The following is a 22,897-nucleotide window of genomic DNA, read 5'->3' on the forward strand; positions in this document are numbered from 1 at the left end:
CTTACACTACCAGAATAAAAATCTATATTGTATTTTTACATTAAAGAAGTAGTTCACGTCCAGAAAGAACTCATGATAATTTACTCAGCCCCATGTCATCCAAGATGTTCATGTCTTTCCTTCTTCAGTCGAAAAGAAATTAAGGTTTTTGAGGAAAACATTCCAGGATTTTTCTCCATATAGTTGACTTCAATAGGGATTCAATGCAGCTTCAAAGGGCTCTACAAAATTCCAGCCAAGGAATAAGGGTCTTATCTAGCGAAACGATCGTCGTTTTCTAAAAAAACAAACAATTTTAATATTCTTTTTAACCACAAATGCTCATCTTGTACTAGCTCTGGGATGCGATTCTTCACGCATTGCGTAATCATGTTGGAAAAAGTCACGTGCGGTTAGTTCTTCGTCTGTGTACTTCAGTGCTCCAACTTCAAAATCATCTGACATCTGACCTTTTTTTTGTAAGGGGCGTGTGACTTTCTTTGCACGTTCACTTTGTAAACACTGGGTCGGTACTACATAGTGGTAAGATCCCTGATATACATTTCTCTCTTTTTTTTTTCTTCTTTCTAACCCAAAATTATATCAACATAAATTTGATCTCAGACAAATTTAAGTGTTAGAAACAGTTTATAATTTAACTGGTACAATCAGATGTCTAAAATGAACCACAGACTCTGACGCTGATAGAGTCGAGTCACACCTCTGAATCACACCAAGATAATTGTGTATTGGAGCTGCATTTAGTCAAACAAAAGCTTAAAAATAAATCCAAAAGTCTGACACATAAGCACAAACGTAAGAAAGAGACTTTAAAATAATAGTTCTGGGTAAACCACAGCCATCTTTTTCTAAATTAACACTTCTGATTTGCTTGTTTTAGGCTCGTAATAACCAGGTACAGATAATGCCACGTCCTGCCCCAGGATTTTCCTTCCAAGTCCAGACAATTCTAGAAACTCAGAATAAACACATAAAAAGTTGTTTAAACCACATTGTTTATGCACTTACTCTAAACAATAAAACTATGCATGCATTCTATGCACTCTTTATTATGAAAGTTAGTAGTTCTAAGTTTGAAATGAAGCAAATGCAAAGCAGTATTTCCATTTCATACAATAAAATTTAACTAAATGTCAACTTTATTATACTTAAAACTGGATTACATCCATTAACAAAGCAGTCACCCTATTAGATCAACTAGGGAAATTTTTTGTCATGCATGTGCAAATATTCATCGAATGTGAGAGTACGTCTGGCCCTGTTCTGAACAAAGCAGGCTTGTTTGACTTTACCGCTTTCCATAACAAGCATGCCAAAGTCTCGAAGGCCTGTTCCCTTCTAAGGCTTCAGAAAGCCTCCCTCTGCGTTTATTGAACCAGACACGTCTGTTTGTTGTTTTCCCTCGCAAAGCGGTGCAGAGAGCCGAAAGGTGTGGAACAAAACGCAAAGCTAGCTGAAATATTGATGAACATGAGGAGGATTCTCCATAGATACAACATATCTGCAGCACTTGTGCTGCCTCGATTACAATTAACTAAGTCTTAGTTAAAGCTGAGTTAATAACACATTCTTGCCATCTGCTATGGGCTGGCAGCAAAAAGGAAGTCTTGGTATTTCCAGAACTCTATAAATAGGCCTCACAACCCACAAGCCGCACTGCCCTCATCCACAATCTGCTTGAACACAGCACCAATTCAGACTGCTCCAAAACAGGATGTGACATCATTTCCTCTTGCCCATAATGTGATTCGGTCTCCTGGGATACAGGTTTTAGGAAAATGTTGTAGGTTTGAGACTTGTGCAAAAGATGACTCACTAAAACAAGAACATTACATGACATGGATTGCGAAATTGGGGGCAACAAGTTTAAGACAACTTTGAGTAAATACATGGGTACTTAATGTTCATAGGAAAGAAAAAAGATATGTTTATTAGCTCAATTTTGTCTCACAGAGACAGCATTGAGAATAAATGGAGAGCAAACTGCTGAAGTCTAAACAAAACGACAAACAACAAAATATGAAACTAAACCAAACAAAAAAAAAAGACAAAATAAGCTATGGAAACACTTTTTTTTTTTTAAAGGATAATTGCTAGCTTCAATCTTTAGATTGAACTTTTAGAAGTCAGAATTGTAAGAAATAAACCTGCATTTGTGAGAAAAAGTCAGAAATACATGATTATGATTACATGCAATTCGGACTTTTTCTTAAAATTATGAGTTTGCATCACGCAAATCTAAGTAAAAAACTCAGAATTAAGAGATATAAACAAGCAATTGCAAGAAAAAACAAATCACATTTACCTTTTGTATTGAGTGGCAGAAACAGGCTTCCATAAAAAAATAAATACATAAATAAAATACTACATTTGCCTTGTAAAATGTCAGAAATCATGAAATTAATCACAATTCTTAATTATTGTATTGTATCTGGAGTCATTTTTTTTCTTCTTCAGGTTTACACATCTTAAGGTAATCTAAAGAAGAGTAGACATCTAGTGTCAATTTAATATATAACGTTCCCAAGAACAAAATACGCTATTTCTACTTTTTTTTTCCTTAAATGAACCTAAAACATGATGATTTTTTTTTCTAATTGTGAACGCTGCCATCTAAACCCTGGTGCGCACCAAACAAGCAGACCGAGACGGGACCGAGATGGGTCTCAGTCCAATTCTAAATTAACTCTGGTGCAGTTCAAATGAAATATGAACGCAACAAAGACCAAATACTTCTGAACAAACCAAAAACAGGAAGTAATGACAAAATGCGATACTATGCGACATGATTTCACTTAAAGATATCTACTTAAAATGGCGCTGAGCAGACACATCAGTGAATGGGTACTTTGAAGTCATACACCAGTAGCGCAGCTTTAATGTGTCATTGTGTGTGGGGGTATAGCTCAGTGGTAGAGCATTTGACTGCAGATCAAGAGGTCCCCGGTTCAAATCCAGATGCCCCCTATGGGCCTAATAGTTAGAGAGTCGGACTTGTAACCCAAAGGTTGAGGGTTCGAGTCTCAGGTCCGGCAGGGATTGTCGGTGGGGAAGGTGAATAACCAGCACTCTCTCCACCCTCAATACCACGACTGAGGTGAGTCCCTTGAGCAAGGCACCGTACCCCCAACTGCGCCGCAGCAATGGCTGCCCACTGCTCTGGGTGTGTGTTCACGGTGTGTGTGTGTTCACTACTGTGTGTGTGCTCTCGGATGGGTTAAATGCAGAGCACAAATTCCTAGTATGGTTCACCATACTTGGCCTCACTTCACTTCCTTTCCTTTCCTATACGTCATTTAACCTGACCAATCAGGTTGTGAATATGTCACTATGCCTTTAGGTTCGGTATCTATAGGTCAAAAATGCCAGTGTGAACATTAAGCAGACCAGAACCAAATATCAATTTCCTTTTAGATCCAGACAAATGAACTACAGTTGTCAAAAAGTAGCGAGTTCGAAACTTTCAGTACTGACATTTTAAAAACGTCCATTTATGCTCAAATGGACATTAAAATTTCAGAACCGAAAGTACCGAACCTGGAAGTTTTTGACAACTGTAATGGCGTGTTCACACCAAACGACTTGCGCGAATATCGTACAATATCAAACGTTTGCTCAGTTCGGTATTTCATCCGCTGTTCCGATTTTCACCACTATGCAGCAGTGTTGCGCAAACTGGCGTAAAACCGGCAAGCGTGATAACAGACAAACGGCGATTGATCACACAGATGAAACGCGCTCTAAACGTCCGAAAATTAATAAATAACGAGAGTGGTAGAAGTGAAATATGGCATTACTTTGCCTACAAAACTGATGAAAAAGGGAGAACCCACAGACCTCAATGCACCAGTCTGCAAGCGCTGCGACACATCAGTTTTCCTGTCCAAAAACCTGCAGCTATCAAAGGAGCTTGCAAAAAAATAAAGACCGCAAAGATATGTAGATGTGAACCCATTTTATTCAGTCCCAAAATCACAATCCAACCTGTATCCTCTACCCTGTAGGGTTTTTTGTTGTTGTTGTTGTTGTTGCATTCTGGTTGCATTCACATTTTCTTTGTGATAAACTAAAAATATATTAAGAGATTACTTTTATTTTAATTAGATCTCTTCAATTGTGTTTCTTCTAAAATCAAAATTGTAGTTATTTTTTTGTAACAATTTCTTTGCACAGTTGTTCATAGAGTTTCAAGCACTGTGTTTAATAAAACTGTTTTCAATTCACCTATATTTGCCTGTTTCCTTTTTTTTTTACCTATGGTATCAATTTAGTATCGATACCAAGGTATTAGATCCTAGTATCGTACCGAAGTCAAAATTGTGGTATCGAGCCATCCCTAGTATATATATAGCTCAAATTGAGTAAAGAGTGTTTTTTCACAACTTACCAGATTGTCCAACCTCCTCACTCACTTCCTTCCAAGCAAGATCCTTTTTATTCCCGTTTCTATAAAAGTACAAAGATGTATCGTACAGCTCCGTGTATCCACATACAGCGACGATGATTTTGTCTTGTCATTCACGTCTTGAAATAAACCAAACAAACCGAACTAAAAGTACAAACACATCCTGAGACAAAGTCACCTCACCCTCAAGTCGTTCCAAACCTGTATGAGTTTCTTTTGTCTGTCGAACACAAAAGATGATATTTTGAAAAATATGGGTAACCAAACAGTTGATGATAGCCATCAACTTCCACTGTATTTATTTTTTTTTCTATTCTATGAAAGTCAACAGCTACCAGCAACTGTTTAGTTATCAACATTCGTCAAAAAAACTCATCTTTTGCATTTAAAAGAAGAAAGAATACGGATTTGAAACAACATGAGGGTGAGTAAATGATGACAAAACTTCCATTTTAGGGTGAACTATCCCTTTAAATAAATTTGTGAACTATAGGAGCTGTGAAATTGCAAGCACTCAGCAAAACCGTTTCTTCTGGGTGGATCTAAAATAAGCTTCTACTAGTTCCTTAAACACTGAATCAGAAGTTTTGAATCACATGCAACTAATAAACACGCAGCCAGAGGAAATTACATCATGACAACACTAATAGCCCTTCACTAGCAACTGTCCAGAGCTGTGACGTCAAAAGCAGCAGACAACAAAAAGCCATGCTTTTTACTAACATTTACTATAACACAATCAAATATGACCATTTCTTTACAGTCATTTTCTAACAGATCAGAGGTTTTACATAACACTTTCCTTTTAGACTTAGTCCATTCACGGATTTACAGTGTTTTTTTTTTTTCCTCATGTGAAGCGCGTCACACAGGAATGCGCGTCTCAGCACTCTGCGCGGAGCGTGTGGTTAACGGTCCACATGTGCAGGCCTGCTCTCATTGAAGCTCTGCTGACTTATCCTGCAAATACAAGGCCCACACGGAGCGATTAAACAAAACAACTCCTTTAGTCATGGGAGACAAAGCCAACAGCTTCAAAACGCTGGAAGAGGCACCTGGATGATTTGCGAATGAAATAATGCAATGAAGTCAGTCTCAACACAGGTTTATTTGACAGTTTGTACTCAAGTCATGCCTATAAAGCCATTTCAGTTAAAGTTTTGGCCTACATACAGTAATGTGCTACATGGTTTTCATCAGTTAACGACATCCATGTGTTTGTCAACCAGAGCGCTTCCTCTGAAGGCTCTACCCCACTCAACGCTCCTGAGGGAATTCCTGCTGCTTCCTGCATTCACCACAAATCACGATCCGGCCCTAATAATGAAAGCTGGACGGCCAAACTGCGTAATTCCTGTTGAATGATCAATTGTTAACCTCACATCTGGCAATATGAGTCATTATACATTCATTTATTTATATAGCTTTATAATCAGTCTGTGCTGGTAGGCAATGTTACACAAATGTGTCCATGCATTCTTAATCTCTCACTATATGAAATATTGAATACACGCCAATGGCCCATTCCAATATTTAAATTCACTTCATATTGTTTGGCTTGCTCTTGACCACCTTTTATCCTGTTGCTAGAGTGATAAAAATAACATGATGCAATTTCCAATACTTCTCTCTGCACAACTACGTTCACTGAACGTCCAGTGCATATTTTGCACAAAAATGGCAAGCGCTGGCTGGAAATGAAAAATTGTTTATAAGATACTTGGTTAAAACAATGAGCACTTTTGAAGAACTACATGTTTGAAATAGATATCTGTATGAATTATGAAATAATCTCGATATATTGCCTTTAAAATGGACAAGTATTTTATTTTTAAAAATTAATAATTAATAAATAGATTTCTTTACTTACAGAATTACAGTGCATTGCGAAAGTATTCATACCCCTTCATTTTTTTTTTCACATTTTGTTATGTTGCTGCCTTATGTTAAACTACTTTAAATTACTTTTTCCCCCACATCAATCACTCCCTACTCCATAATGGCAAAGCAAAAAATAGGTTTAGATTTGTGCAAATTTATTAAAATTAAAAAAACTGAAAAAAATCCCATTGCATAAGTATTCATACCCTTTTCTGGGACACTCGAAATTTAGCTCAGGAGCATTCATATTGCTTCTAGATGTTACTACACTTCGAGTGGAGTGAAACTGTGGCAAATTCATTTGAATGAGAATGATTTAGAAAGGCACACACCTCTCAGAAAAGGTCTAACAGCTGATAATGCATATCAGAGCAAAAACCAAGTCCTGAGGTCAAGATAACTGCCTGTAGAGCTCAGTGACAGACTTGCGTTAAGGCAATGATCTAGGGAAGAGTTCAGAAAAAAAAATCTGCTGCATTGAAGGTTCACAGAAGCTTGTAGCCTCCATTATCCATAATGGAAGACGACTGGAACGACTAGGACTCTAGAAAATGTCTGCCAGCCCCCATCCAAGCTGACAAAGTTTGAGAGGTGAAAAGGTGAGGCAAAGAATGGCAGATAATTGCCAAATGCAGATGTGCAAAGCTTGTCACATCATACCCAAAAAGACTTGCTGTAAAGGTGCTTCAACTATGTACTGAGTTAAGGGTATGAATACTTATGCAATGTACTTATTTCAGTGTTTTATTTTTAATAAATTTGTCAAATTTGCAAATCTGGTTTTTGCTTTGTCATTATTATGGTGTATGGAGTGTAAATTGATGTGGGGAAAAACTAATTTAAAGCAGTTTAACAATTCTGCAACAAAACAAAATGTGAAAAATGAATGGGTATGAACACTTTTGCAAGGCACTGTAGTTATTTTTGTGCACACCTTGTAATGGGCAGTTACTGATACATATCATTTTTGTATTATATTTTATTCCCACACTGGGTATTCCTGTGATATCAACTAAGTTCAGATAAACTTGTCACTAAATCCACATTTATTAAATGACAACAAAAAAAAAACGCTTTCTAGAATAGGCTTAAAAAGTGGACCAGACTTCATGCTTCAAGTCAAAAGTTTGGCTACTCAAGACTAGAATGACATTGATGAGCAGAAAATACCTTGCTATGCCAGAGAGAAAGAGAAAACACAAAGTGAGAGAGACAGAGGGCTCTTCACCAGCAGGAAATGTCTTAAGTTCAACAGATTGAGTAAATACTGCTGCTCGGGCATTGACAAATGTATGTGTCATTTTAATAACGTTTTTCCAGAGAGTGTGAACATACTGTTCTGTATTGATAGAGGAAGCAATTACTGTACAACCATAGCACTGACATTTAAAGGAACAGGGCAGTAGGCAAAACATCAGAAAACAATGTTTGTCCGGCAATGTAATTTAATCTGCTAATAAAAGGTTTTCCTCGTGGAGGTAAAATGCTTAATGTGGGAAACAGACTACATTTTGTGGCATGTTGAATTAGTACTTCTCTTCTCCACTATTTACAGTTGCTGTCAAAGGTCTGCAATAAATAGGATTTTTGTTGGTTTGTTTTTGAAAAAGATCTCTCATGCTCACCAAAGCTGCATTTATTTGGTCAAAAAAAACAGTAAAATGGTAATATATTTTAAAATGTAATGAATTTTTAGCAGACAGTCCTAAATGTCACGTTATCCTTCAGAAAACACTCAAAGGTGGGGATTTGGCGCTCAATTATTAATAAAGGTTTTTATTATTAGCAAAGTGTTATTGTTTTGCTAAATTAACTGGTTTTAGCTGTTTTTTAGTGTTGTTTTTTAATGGTTTTAGCCTTTCTTTTGGCTAAATGTTTTGCACTAAATCAACTGGTTTTAGCCAATTGTTTTAGCCATAAGTTTTTTGGCTTTTTTGTTTGTTTGCTTATTAGTTTTTTTATTAACTAGCTGGTTTTTCTTTTGTTTTAAAACTACATTTCAAACTGAAAACCTTTAAACTTCAAGCTTTTAAAACTGCTTCAGATTTTCTGGCTTAAAGGGGTGACTGAGAAACTGAGAAAGCAAAATTGCCTTGATCTTCTGACATATAAGAGGTCATTGTTCTACAAAACCATGTTGTAAGTTTCAGAATTCAAAACTTTGTCATTAGTATAAAAATGACTTATATTAAAAGGCAGTCTGCCAAAACGACAGCTTGAGTCTCTCGTGCTCACCAAGGCTGCATTTAAGTCAAAATACAGTAAAACAGTATTTATTTTTCAAATGTAATTAATTTTTAGCAGACAGTCCTCAATGTCACATCCTTCAGAAATTCTAAAGTGGGGATTTGGCGCTCAATTTTATATATTTATGGATCCGACAGTGATGTCGTAAGAAAAGTGTGAGTAACTGTTTTCATTACGTGGTCACTATTGCTTTGTCTCTTCTTACAGATTGTTTGATATGTACTGAGTTATTTATGCAGTTTCAACCTAAATTACAGTGGTGTCCATCTATGAGGAATGAATGTATGTTGTTAGCCAATCATAGCAGTGGGCGTTTACTTTCCAGTCCACAATCCGCCATGCCTATTCAAACTGAGCCAAAAAAAATGACTAAAACCAGTTGATTTTATATATATATATATATATATATATATATATATATATATATATATATATAAAATCAACTGGTTTTAGTCTTTTTTTTTTTTGGCTTTTTTGTTTGTTTTTGATTAACTAGCTGTTTTTTGTTAAATCAGCTGGTTTGAGCGGGGGGGGGGGGGGTTTGTTTTTAAAACTGCTGAATTAAAACTCAACTACTTTAAACTGAAAATGTTTAAACGTCAAGCTTTTAAAACTACTCAATTTTCTGGCTAGGTTTTTTCAAGCCAACTTAAAGGGGTGACCGAGAGTTGCCTTGATCTTTCGACATATAAGAGGTCATTGTACTACAAAAACATCCTGTAAGTTTGTCGTTACTCTAAAAACAGCTTCTATTGAAGGCAGTCTGCCAAATGACAGCTTTTAAAAAGTTACTTTATAAGATGTAATAGGTAGATAAGCTCTGCCTCGACATCGCTTCCTGTTTAGAACCGCCCACTGATTCGCACATGTGCTGTATTCACGGCGTAATTACCGTAATTCCGAGATGACAACACGTGACATTTTACTCATAGCTTTTTAGCACCTAAGTAGCGGCAAAATGAGTATGGCGGCGGTCAGGAGGCACAGCTGTCACGGGTCCAAGTCGTACCTCTCATAACATTCCGAGTTTACAAGTTGTAATTACGAGTTCAGGAGCACGTGAGGGCTTTGGTGTTGATAGTTTTGCCATAGAAACACAATTCAGCTCAAGTAGAATGTCACGTGTTTTCATCTCGGAATTACAACATGGCGTGAAGGCAGCTAGTGTTTAGAAGAGAGGCAAATGTGCAGGTTTGAAAACAACAGGATGCTCTGCAGTGCCAATTTGTGGGGGGGTGGGGGGTCTTTGATTGCCTTCCTTTTGATCCCAACAACTCGCTCCTTTGTTTACTTCATTTTACCGCAGACTCGTTTACAATTACCCGTAGTGTCAGTGACACAATGCTTGTTCCCTTATCTCAAAGAACCGAGGTTATATCAGTACGTCAGAGCAACAATTCGAGATGGGATTTTCAAACAGACTGAAACTAAATAACGATGCTGTGCCGCCTTTATTGGATCCGACAGTGATGTCGTAAGAAAAGTGTGAGTAACTGTTTTCATTACGTGGTCACTATTGCTTTGTCTCTTCTTACAGATTGTTTGATATGTACTGAGTTATTTATGCATTTTCAACCTAAATTACAGTGGTGTCCATCTATGAGGAATGAATGTATGTTGTTAGCCAATCATAGCAGTGGGCGTTTACTTTCCAGTCCACAATCCGCCATGCCTATTCAAACTGAGCGTTCTGCTGAGGAGGAATAAAAGCAGGAGAGAAAATAACTTATTACTTCTAAATTGTTTTTTGACGTAGAAATTTTGATAACCCCCAACCCCCCCCCCCCCCCCCAAAAAAACCAAAGGCAATTCATGACCCCTTTAAAGTTTGTCTACCAACTTTTGTTTGTTTGCATCTAGTTATCAGTTGTTATTGGGGTTCAGTTTTTAATAATGGTTATTATTATCGAATTTAAAAGCTGCTGTTTTTAATGTTTAATATATTTCAGGATTCTGTAATGAACAGAAAGTACAAAAGAACAGCAGCTATTTGAAACAGAAACCTTTTTGCAGTGTTATAATTATGTCCTTGTCACTTTTGACATTTTTAATGTGTAAAACAAAAAGCAATTCATTTTTTAATTACTTAACCCACATTTCTGAATGGTAGTATATCATGGTTTTTACAATAAGAAAGCACCAAATTAGCATATTATGCAATTTCTGAAGGATCACATGAACATTAAAGACTTATTATTTCAAGAACATCTTAATAATTCCAACATTTTGACTAGTACTGTATTATACAAAGAACTGTATGTTATGAAATGCAGAAACACATTCACACATAATTTGTGGTTTGGACTAAATGAAACTTATGACTAAATAAAACAGATCACAGTCAGCTGTCCCAACATGTACAAGAGTACATTATATTGTGATCTGGCTGATGTATTACCAAAGCAAATCAGGAAACCATGCATTCAAACATCATATAAAACACAAAAATTAAGTTGAATGTACTTTATTTCTCGTATTCATTAACTTTTGCTAATAGCCACATATTACACTTCATTCTAAAATGTGATTGTCTGCATTAAATAACTTCTCTCTTTAAAAGCTGATCTTTGATGTGGTGCGATTCGTTCAAGGATTGTCACAGCACACGTACATGTTTGATAAGAGACACTGACATGAAGCAGAGCCTCGTTTAATCGCTCAATGTCATATCAAAAGGTTAAAACATCAAAACGTAAAGAATATGGTTTCGTCAAGCAACAAACTGCTCTTCGAGTTGTCAGTTATACAATACAAAAAAATAAAACTACTATGTATAGAGCTCCAGCAACATAAACACAAGTGTAAAATAGACTTTTATGTGTGACTGCAGTACAAAAGCTCTATAAATTACTGTATAAAAAGCAACAAACAAACCTGAAAGCCTGAGACAAGAGGATCAACCCTCTGCTTTGATTTAGAAAGGAAAACAAAGATTTATAAGTCTCCAAAAAGCTTGCCGAAAGATCTCGCTGTGGCAGGGTGTGAGGGAAGCGGTCGGTTTTCACACGACCGTCCGCTCACCTCGACATTTCCTGCAGCTGCCGTAGATGACGGAGAGCAGATAGGCACTGGCGGTGAGGCAGGCGAAGACGGAGGCAGTGAGGTAGACCTTGTACAAGCAGTGATGTTTGTAGACGTCCAGGTTGCAGTAGGAGTTCTTTTGGGTTTTGTAGATCATGATCCCAATGGTGGACAGATACAGCAGTGTGGCGACAACATCGTGGATGATGTTGCTTAACAACCAGCGTTCTCCTCCGACGACAGGAACGAGGTCCTGCTTGTCCAGAAGCGTGAGGATGAAGATGGCTAACGTGAGGAGCCAGAAAAGCACGGCCACAAACAGCACATAGTGAATGGAGCCTTCATACTTGTTGGCTGCGATGGTGACCCAAAGCCCGGCTCCCAGCAGGATCTGGAGAACCCGTACAATCCCGATAAAGCTCTTGAGGAATTCCAGGAAACTTCTCTTCACCTGTGGCTGAGGGGGCATCTCCTCTTTTTGTTGAAGAAAACTCCTGGGAGTTCAGGGTGGGGGCTGTCGGCCACAAACAGAGAAACGAGGAGAAGAAAGAGCCAGCAGCAGAGGTAAGGAGCAGCTGATAAGGGTTTAGGAGGATGAGAACCCTGCAAACGCACACAGAATGAATCTTCTGCACGGCCCCGGGGTTTTGAAATGACTTCTGTCTGTTGGTCTCTTCCGTTTCCTGTGGTAACTGTTGAGTCGTGTCTCCCTCCCCCTCTTTCCAAGCAGAGAACGGGAGGAGAAACAGAACAGAGGGCAGGACTTGAAACAGTAAGCCCTTTCTCCTCCTCCTCTTCCTTGTCGTCCATCACTCCCTCTCAGTTAGCTAGTTAGAAAATTCCTGTGAGTGCAAACAGTGGCCCCTAAAAGTGTTTGGATACTTTAGCCACACTAAAAATTGTCTATGTCTTTGAATTAGATGAAAAATAAAATCAAACTTGGCAGCGTTTTTTTTTTTTTTTTTTTTAAACAAGACACTTTTTAGGATAAATATTTTAAATTTGAGAGAAAGAATTTGCTTACTTTCTGGCTGTCATACACTCTTAAAAATAAAGGTGCTTTAAAAAGGTCCTTTACAGCGATTCCATAGAAGAACCATTTTTGGTTCCACAAAGAATTATTTAGTTAAAGGTTCTTACGTTTTTGTTATCCGAAGAACCTTTTTCCGCCATTAAGAACTTTTTGTGAAACAGAGAGGTTCATTAGATGTTAAAGGTTATTTATGGAACCATTTAAACAAAAAAGGTTCTTATATGGCATTGTGAAGCACCTTTATTTTTAAGAGTGCATGCTGAGGACTTTTCATATTCAGATTTTTTTTAAAAAACTGAAAATTGCTAGTTCTGAGACATTGTCTAGCCTCATTTGTTTATAAATGCAACTTGGTATACATTACATTGCTAAATATATTACTTAAAGTTATAGTTCATGCAAAAATGGAAATTGTGTCATTAATTACTCACCCTCATGTTGTTCCAAACTTGTAAAACCATTGCTCATCTTCAGAACACAAATTAAGATATTTAAGAAATCTGAGAGCTTTCTGTCCCTGCATAGACAGTAAAGCAACTGACACATTCAAGGCCCAGAAAGGTAGTAAGGACATCGATAAAATAGTCCATGTGACATCTGTGGTTCAATCTTAATTTTATGAAGCTACGAGAATACTTTCGTGTGACGTAATTCAACAAGTTTTTTCTTTACGAACCAAAATGTACTCTAGTAGCTTTATAAAATTAAGTTTGAACCACAGACGTCACATTGACTAAGGTTTGGAATGATATGAGGGCGATCATTTTTGGGTGAACTATCCCTTTAAAAACATGGAAAATCATTGAAAATCTTGGGGTCAGTATAGTTTTCTAATGTTAAGTTCCTTACATAAAAATAAAGGTGCTTTATGATGCCATAGAAGAAACCTTTTTGTCTACATGGTTCCATAAAGAACCATTAACATCTGAAGAACCTTTCTGTTTCACAAAGGTTGAAGGTTCTTCAGATTATAAAAAGCTAAGAAAGAGATGGTTTTTTGAAGAACCTCTGACTACATGGTTCTTTGTGGAACCAAAAATGGTTATTTTATGGCATCACTGTGAAGAACCTTTTAAAGTGCCTTTATTTTTAAGAGTGTGTTCTCAACAAGGCTGAGAACTAGGGCTGCACGATTAATCGCACGATGTTGTGAGGCGCATTTAGTCAATGAAACCGGTACTTTGATTAGTAGTAAATCTCCATCACGTGCGTTCAGCGTTCGGCAATTAATACACAGAGGCGTAAATCACTGACAAGCTACGCCAAATCGCGCTCAAAATCGAATGCGATTTTTGAGCGCGATTTGGCGTAGCTTCTCAGTGATTTACGTCTCTGTGTATTAATTGACGCTCCAGCTGAACGCACGTGATGGAGATTTACTACTAATTAAAGTACCGGCTTCATTGACTAAACGCGCCTCACAACATCGTGCGATTAATCGTGCAGCCCTACTGAGAACGGTAAAAGAACAAGATTTAAGTCACTTTACTTTCAAATTATGTTAAACTGTCACTTTTGATCATTTAAATGCATCCTCACTACATAAAAGTATAAAATTCTTTCATAACTAATTAAATAATCTTGCTGGCATAATACTATTGATACCGTTAACTTAAATATTGAATATTGAAGTTCTAAAGACAATGGGGCAACTAATTTTATACCATTTTTCAATTATAATTTATTTAGGCAAAAACAAAGTTTAATATAAATTATTGCACTTTTTTTTATTTATACTTTTTTACTATAAATGTGGCTACAAAGCTATAAACTCTTTTTAATAGCAGATCTCAATTGTGACAATTTACACTATTAGTCAATAAGACTGTAATGTTTTTAAAGAAGTCTCTTTTGCTTACCAAGCCTGCATTTATTTGATCCAAAGTATAGCAAAAACAGTAAAATTGTGAAATATTTTTACCATTTAAAATAACCGTTTTATATTTAAATAGATTTTAAAATGTAATTTATTCCTGTGATTTCAAAGCTGAATTTTAGCATTACTCCAGTCACATGATCTTTCAGAAATCATTATAATATTCTGATTTGCTGCTCAAAAAACATTATTATTGTTGTTGAAAACAGCTGAGTAGAATTTCTCAGGTTTCTTTGATAAATAGAAAGTTCAGAAGAACAGCATTTATCTGAAATAGAAATCTTTTATAAAATTATAAATGTCTTTATCATCACTTTTGATTAATTTAAAGCATCCTTGCTAAATAAAAGTATTAATTTCTATAATTTATTTCCCATAAATAGTATACTGACTCCAAGCTTTTGAATGGTAATGCTGATAAATGCTAATATTTGAATTGTTATATTCATTAAAAAATCCGGGAAAAATTACTCAACTGTTTTAGATATAATAATAATATTAATATTAATAATAATAATAATAATAATAATAATAAAGAATAATGGTTTCTTCAACAGCAAATAAGCATATTAGAATGATTTGCCCATCATGCCCTACTTCTATCACTGAAGTTTTTTTTATCTGTGAAATTATTACAATAAATGAACCTGAGAAATATTCACTGGAGTAAAAAGTGTGTTAGATTCAGTTACACCTCAACCAATGCCTTAAGTGATCCCCAAGCTTAGATTATAGTCCAATGAAACGCATGTTAGAGCATTTGTCTCTCAATTTCTTTCTGTTGACAGTATTCTGCTTTTCCCAAACACTCATCCAAAAATAGATTTTCTGCCATAAGCTTCTTTTGGATGTCTGGGGAAAAAGCCATGAAATGCACTCTGTTAGCCTTCACTATATTCAGGCTTTGTGACCGACAAATATGCATCAGATTTGACTAGTGCACTCAGACCATGACAGAGGCAAGAATGTGGGATCCTTTAGTCTTTTCCAAACTAAACAGTCTTATCACCGCTGGTATGTGGCGTCCATGAAATCAGTGTTTTTCATGGTCCATGACCAAAGTCTGACAGCTGAGATGAGAGGCTGGATGCTCTGACGTCAGTGAATACCGACACACCCCTTAAACTCTACGTGGCTGTGTTAGTGCACCGCCCCTTTAAAGAATCTGGCCATAGACAGACCTAGTGGGCAGGGTTAGTTTTAAGATTTACATTCTCATTGGGTGATTTCTTATGTTTCCTTTTGGGAACAAAAAGCAGCTGTACAGCTGAGTGGGAATTACTGTAAAGACAGTCAGCTGCAGACTGAGAAAAGATGTGATATTGCGCAATTGAGTCCATCCACTAATGTACAGCAAATGCAGCAGCAGCACACAATGCCATGAAACTATCATTTGCACATAATGTGCTCTGATGAATCATATAAATGCTCCCAGAGACACCACAGATATGAAGAAAGATATCCTTGAATCTTTCAGGAAAGCTGGACATCATACTGAGTCACAAACACATTTGTGACCCTGGAATGTTTTGAGATTTATAAGCTTTCCATTGACGTATGGTCTGTTAGGATAGGACAATATCTGGCAGAGATACAACCATTTAAAAAACTGAAATCTGAGGGTGCAAAAAAAAAATATATATATATATATATATATATATATATATATATATATATTTTTTTTTTTTTTTTTTTTTTTTTGTCCATTCATCTTTAGCGATGAGCTCCAAGTCTTTCAGGTTGGAGGGTCTCCTTGCCATCACCCTGATCTTTAGCTCCCTCCACAGATTCTCAATTGGATTTAAGTCAGGACTCTGGCTGGGCCACTGCAAAACATTAATGTTTTTGTCTGCTAACCATTTCTTCACCACTTTTGCTGTGTGTTTTGGGTCGTTGTCGTGCTGAAATGTCCACTGGTGCCCAAGGCCAAGTGTCTCTGCAGACTGCCTGATGTTGTTGCAGTTTTTACGCCAAATTAATCTTCATCATTGTGGAGAAAACAATTTCATCTGACCATAAAACAGAGCTTCTGTTTTTCACCTGTTGAGTTGATTAAAACAGCTGTTCCCAATGAATCAGGGTAATTAGGATGCTTTAGAACAGCTTGGACTATTTGGAATGGTATAGAACTTTGGATTTTCCCCATAGACTGTGACAGTTTGCAAAGGGTATGAATAATTTTGGACATGCCACTTTTTGTTCAAATGTAAATAAAAGATGAGAAATATTTTTTTCCACAATGATGCCTCTTGTACATCGTCTTATTATCTTTAGGGAGAAGCCTGTGTCATTTCCGGTCCAAAACTTGCTGGTTGAATAAAAGTAACTTTAAGTCAGAATTTGCTAGGGGTATGAATAATTTTGGGCTTAACTGTACAGTAGGAAATATACAAAATATCTTCATGGAACATGATTTTTACTTAATATCCCAATGATTTTTGGCATAAAAAGAAAATAGATCATTTTGACCCATACAATGTATTTTAGCTATTGCTACAAATATACCCGTGCTACTTAAGACTGGTTTTGTGGTCCAGGGTTACATGTTGTTTAAAGAAACTCTCCACTGTAATGTTTTGAACATATTTCCTTCTGAAATTCCTTTTCATTTGTATTATTGAAACCATCTGTCTGTCTGTATATAAATTAATGAAAACACTACTATAACATCCTGCTTACGCCAAAGCTTCCAATAATGTTCTACACTTCACACAAGTCATATGAGGTCACCCTATAACGCTCCTCTTGCACTTCCTGTGAGAAATAGCTCAGAGGACATTGCACCACACTTACTAAAGCATTAGAAGCTATTGAAGATAGAATCAAATAATACAAGAAATAGTTTTTAAAGTGTTAAAAATAAAAAAAAGACAACTTTACTCTTAAAATGACTAAGAAATCACATTTTTGATCTCAAATTTAACCTCACATACTACTTAAGAAGCTAGTAAATCTGACTCTTTTCTCTTTTTCAAAAGCTGTTACTGGGGCAGTACCTCTTCAGAAGTTACACATTTGTACCCAAAAAGTCCATATCGGTAACTTAAAAGGACATATGTGACCCTGGACCACAAAACCAGTCTTAAGTCGCTGGGGTATATTTGTAGCAATAGCCAAAAATACATTGCATGGGTCAAAATTTTGGATTTTTCTTTTATGCCAAAAATCATTAGGAAATTAAGTAAAGATGTTCCATGAAGATTTTTTGTAAAATTCCTACTATAAATATATCAAAATGTAATTTTTGATTAGTAATATGCATTGTTAAGAACCTAATTTGGACAACTTTAAAGATGATTTTCTCAGTATTTTGACTTTTTTGCACCCTCAGATTCCTGATTTTCAAATAGATGCATCTCGGCCAAATATTGTCCTATCCTAACAAACCATATATCAGTAGAAAGCTTATCTATTGAGCTTTCATATGATGTATATATCTCAGTTGTGTAAAATTTAACCTTATGACTGGTTTTGTGGTCCAGGGTCACATATATGAAATGTACATATTAGTATCTAAAAGGTACAAAAGTGCACCTTTTGAAAAGGTACCACCACAGTGACAGCTTTTGTACCTTTTTTCTGAGAGTGATGCTGTAAAAAAATAAAAACAAAGAAAAACGTTAAATGTTGTTGTCATTTTACAGGGTTTGGTAATATCACGCATTTATTAATTGTTTTATGGCCATTAAACTCTTAATGATATCCATAAAACGGTCATTTTAAGAAAAGTCTTATAAGGTCCTGGATGGTGACAGGGTCAGTTAATTTAAGTTCAAGTCCTGGATTTATTGAGGAAAAGGCCATTATGTCCTTTTTTTTTTTTTTTTTGCAGTTATGGTGTCCTAGTCAGGGTGCAACAAAATAAGCAGCAAATGTTTGATGTCCGGAAAAAACAAAAGAAAAACACTGCACTTCTTAACCACTCCTAAAATTATTAAGAAATCACGTTTTTGATCTCAAATTTGACCTCACATACTGCTTAAGAAACTAGTAAATCTGACTCTTTTCTAAACTCTCAGAAAAAAAAGGTACAAAAGCTGTCACTAGGGCGGTGCCTCTTCAGAAGGTACTCATTTGTACCAAAAAAGTCCACATTGGTACCTTAAAAGGACATAATATATGAAGTGTACATATTAGTATCTAAAAGGTACAAAAGTGCATCTTTTGAAAAAGTACGACCACAGTGATAGCTTTTGTACCTTTTTTCAGAGAGTGATGGTGTAAAAAATACAACAAAGAAAAACATTAAAAGATCTTACATGTCTTACAAGGTCCTTGATGGTGACTGGGTTACCCGAGTTTAACTAATCTTGGATTTCTTTGGTTGAAAAGGCCATTGTATCCTTTTCTTGCAGTTATAGGCCAACAACATGGTAAAAGTTTATGTCTCAAAAATAAAACAGTTAAAAATCAAGATGTCCTAGTCAGGGTGCAACAAAAATAAGCAGCAAATGTTTGCTGTCTGGATTGTTGTAACGTATTTTAATCTCCACATCGTCAAGCAGATATGATCTCCTTAATCATCTATAACACAAACATGGAAAAATAGCAATAAGGACTTCACGTTTGTGGTTTGTGTTGAGGGATCTTGCCTCTAGATGGCAGTCTAAGCAAACATAAACCAGTTTCTTGAATGTTTAGTCTAAGGCTGGTGTGCTGTTTCCCACAATGTAATTTGATTAATGCCTATTTTAAATGTGACAAATCATCCAGAAGTAGCATTAGCCATGGTTTTGGCACAAAACCTGACATAAAACTACTTCCACAAAAAATCTTTTCTTGCTTGGACTGACAAATGTTTTTTTTTTTTACATAAACTTTGGATTTAAAAAAAAATATCGACACTTCTGTTATCTGTTAACTGCACTACTGATTAAATGTGTGATGTGTTAAAATCTTGTGATAATTTAATGTCCTGTTTGAAATTCTTATCCACATGCAGTTTCAAATAAAACTGTTTATTTTTAAAGACAAAGCAAATATCCAACACAGAGTTCAATAATAAGAACAGGCTACCAAAAATAGAAACTGAATCCCTTAAGCAATGCAAATTCCACATGGATTGATATGGACTCAGTGTTAAATAAATAATGACAAGCAAGCCTGCAGCTCTATTCTAACTGGCCCAGCTTTTATCGGTGCATTATAAAACAGTTTAAAAAGGTACTAGGCTGCTACAGTACAATAAGAAATTATTGTAGCAAAGTAAATAAAATGTGCTCAAAACTATATATTCCACTTTGTGTGCACACCTTTTCTACTTCGTTGTCAGTTATGTCTGTACAAGTGCTGGATGAACCAGAACTTGAGTTACTAATAGTGGAAAAGATTGGCTAAAAAAAAATTATCTAATGAGGAGAGACGGACCTCTAGCGGTCAACTGGAGAAGTTGCATGTGTAGATGTGATATATGAGGCACTAGGCATTTATTCTCACTTGAGTATTTGATATATCCATGGGCTTGGAAACATTTGTGCTAATCAGGTCAATGGCCAAGCCCTTCTGAAAATAACAAAAATGCTCTCTTTCTGTCATGAATAAAATCAGGATGCATAATTCTTGTTATACACAAAAAGAAAAATTAATCAGAAACCTTCAGGTGGAATAAAGATCACAGTATAATACAAGGTGCTTTGACTAGTAGTGAATGTGTCACAGCTCCACATGATATAATCGGCCGTATACTAACGGGACGATTACTTTCATGCAGTTCACATTAATTGAAACCCTTTTTATTGCAGATTACACATGAGTGTGCTGGCACAACAATGTAGACACCGTCAAACATTTTGGACAATTGAAAATGTCAATAAAGTGTTTTATGACAGGTAAGTGTGAACACCGTAATATAGTATAAAATGTTAATGTTTACAAGCATTTTGATGCCTGTATATTTTACAGCTCATTACTGGCTCATTAACTGATACTGCATGATGTTAAAACACCATCAAATCTAACTGCATACTGATTTTTAAACCATCCTCATTAAAAATGTAACGCTAAGAAACTGTTAAACACATCTCATCAAAATGTTGAAATAATGCAGACTAACGTTTTATCAATCTTAGCACCACTTCACAGGTTGCCGGTTTCTTTTGGAGACAATTTTAAAATCCCTTTATTTGTTTACAAATGTTTGAACAATTTGGTGCCCCCTACCTCTCTACTGAATTAGTTTTACGCAATTTTTCCTACTGCGGTCCCTGAATTTTGGAACAGTCTGCCCTTTTAGATTAAATCTGCACCATTCCTACCAGCTTTTAAGTTTTTATTAGAAACACATTTCTTTTCACTGGTATTTAACGATTACTAAATGCAGAGATATATTTGCATGCATTTTATGTCTGACGTCTGTTACGCTTTTTTCTCTCCCTCTCTCTCTCTTTCTCATACTTATTTTATTTGCTTATATGTTGAAATACAATGAAATTTATTAAATGATAATGCAATATATTGTGGAATGTGGAATGTCTGTGAATATTAGGCCGCAAATTAATGGAAAACACAGAATTTGATCAAAACAAACTGAATTTGAGGGCAATAAATATGTATTTCATAGGTCCTTAAAGAGATCATTTTTGTAAAACTTAATAAATTGCTGTTAAATTGTGTACATTTTTTGATTTCAATTTATTTAATATGCTTTATGATTATTAATAACCATTGACTAACAGCTTCAACAAAAGCAAATACCATCAATTAACAATCTCGTAGCTCATGGTAGGTTTGTCTTTAGCAACTCAGAAGTTATCAGTCAAAATAAATTCCCATGGAAAAAATAAATGGGTTTTTACTTAGGGCCCTATGATTTCCACAATGCGGAAAATGCGGACGGAATCACAGAATCCAGTCATAAAAATTTAATTTATTGTATAATGTGGAATGTCATCACGGAATTTGCCAAATTTGGTATATTTAAATAAAAGTAGGTCGCAATATGAACTGGTGTCTGTAAACATTAAGCTGAAAATTAATGGAAAACACAGACTTTGATCAAAATAAATTTGAATTTGAGGGAGAAAAAAATATTTCACAGGTACTAAACTCATAATTTTGTTAAACTTTTAATAAAATGCTGTTAAATTGTGTATGTTTTATAATTAATTTATTTAATACACTTTTTGATTAATAATTAACCATTGACCAACAGCTTCAACAAAAGCAAATACCATCAATTAACAATCTCGTAGCTCATGGTAGGTTTGTCTTTAGCAACTTAGAAGTTATCAGTCAAAATAAATTATCATGGAAAAAATAAATGGGTTTTTACTTAGGGGCCTTTGATTTTCACAATGCGGAAAATGTGGACGGAATCACAGAATCCAGTCATAAAAATTGTATTTATTGTATAATGTGGAATGTCATCACGGAATTTGCCAAATTTGGTATATTTAAATAAAAGTAGGTCGCAATATGGACTAGTGTCTGTAAATATTAAGCTGCAAATTAATGGAAAACACAGAATTTGATCAAAACAAAACTGAATTAGAGGTCAATAAAAATTTGTATTTGTAAACTTTGTAAAAAAAAATATAAATAATAATAATAATGTATTTCATAGGTACTTGAAGACATAACTTTGTTAAACTTTTAATAAACTGCTTTAAATTCTGTATGTTTTATGATTATTTAATTAAATATGCTTTTTGAAGAATAATTAACCACTGGCTAAAAGCTTTAACAAAAGCAAATACCATCATTTAACAATCTTGTAGCTCATGGTAGGTTTGTCTTTAACAACTTAGAAGTTATCAGTCAAAATAAATTCCCATATGAAGAAAATAAATGGGTTTTTACTTAGGGCCCTATCATTTCCACAATGCGGAAAACGTGGATGGAATCACAGAATCCAGTCATACAAATGAATTTGAGGGCAATAATTTATTTAATAGGTCCTTAAAGACATCATTTTGCTAAACTTAATAAATTGCTGTTAAATTGTGTATGTTTTATTATTTCAATTAATTTAATGTTTTGTGATTAATAATTAACCATTTAAAAAATTAAACCAGAAAAAAAAACTAAAAACTTAACTTAAAAACTTTAAATAATTAATTTAATTAAAAAAAAAAAGGAATTTGGGGAAAAATAAAATGGATTTCAAAGGGGCTAGTTTTTAAGGATCCCAAATGCTTCACTCTATTCTATCTTAATTGTAATATTAAACAGAATAGACGATACAGCACTTTCAAAAAGTAAAACGCACTTCTGCTTTAGCTAGTTAACAGTTTTTACTGTAAAAAAAAATTGCATAGTATTATTTCCATTCACTTTTTTACAGTGAAAAAAATCCCCAATTCCAACCCATTAGTCAGAATGACCTGCACTGCCATCTTCACATCTTTAGCAGACCTTAGATTCCCAGTGACATCTCACAAATCAGCACAATGTTGAGGGTTTGTATATGTGTGCAGAAAAACACTGTAAATATGAT

The 22,897-nt window shown here is 35.3% G+C and overlaps 1 protein-coding gene and 1 non-coding gene across 2 annotated transcripts; one reads left to right on the forward strand and one right to left on the reverse strand.

Moving 5' to 3' along the window:
- The first annotated feature begins 2,895 nt into the window (after nt 1–2,895).
- trnac-gca (transfer RNA cysteine (anticodon GCA)) lies at nt 2,896–2,967 on the forward strand. Its single transcript has one exon. It is a non-coding gene; the product is annotated as a tRNA-Cys (tRNA).
- An 8,014-nt stretch (nt 2,968–10,981) lies between these two features.
- Nucleotides 10,982–12,251, reverse strand: marveld1 (MARVEL domain containing 1). The gene has a single exon (XM_073834884.1). The coding sequence runs from the start codon at nt 12,021–12,023 to the stop codon at nt 11,535–11,537; it is 489 nt and encodes a 162-aa protein (XP_073690985.1). The 5' UTR covers nt 12,024–12,251; the 3' UTR covers nt 10,982–11,534.
- Between the last annotated feature and the right edge of the window lie 10,646 nt (nt 12,252–22,897).

The sequence above is a fragment of the Garra rufa genome, chromosome 2 (assembly GCF_049309525.1).
Source record: "Garra rufa chromosome 2, GarRuf1.0, whole genome shotgun sequence".
Lineage (NCBI taxonomy): Eukaryota > Metazoa > Chordata > Actinopteri > Cypriniformes > Cyprinidae > Garra > Garra rufa.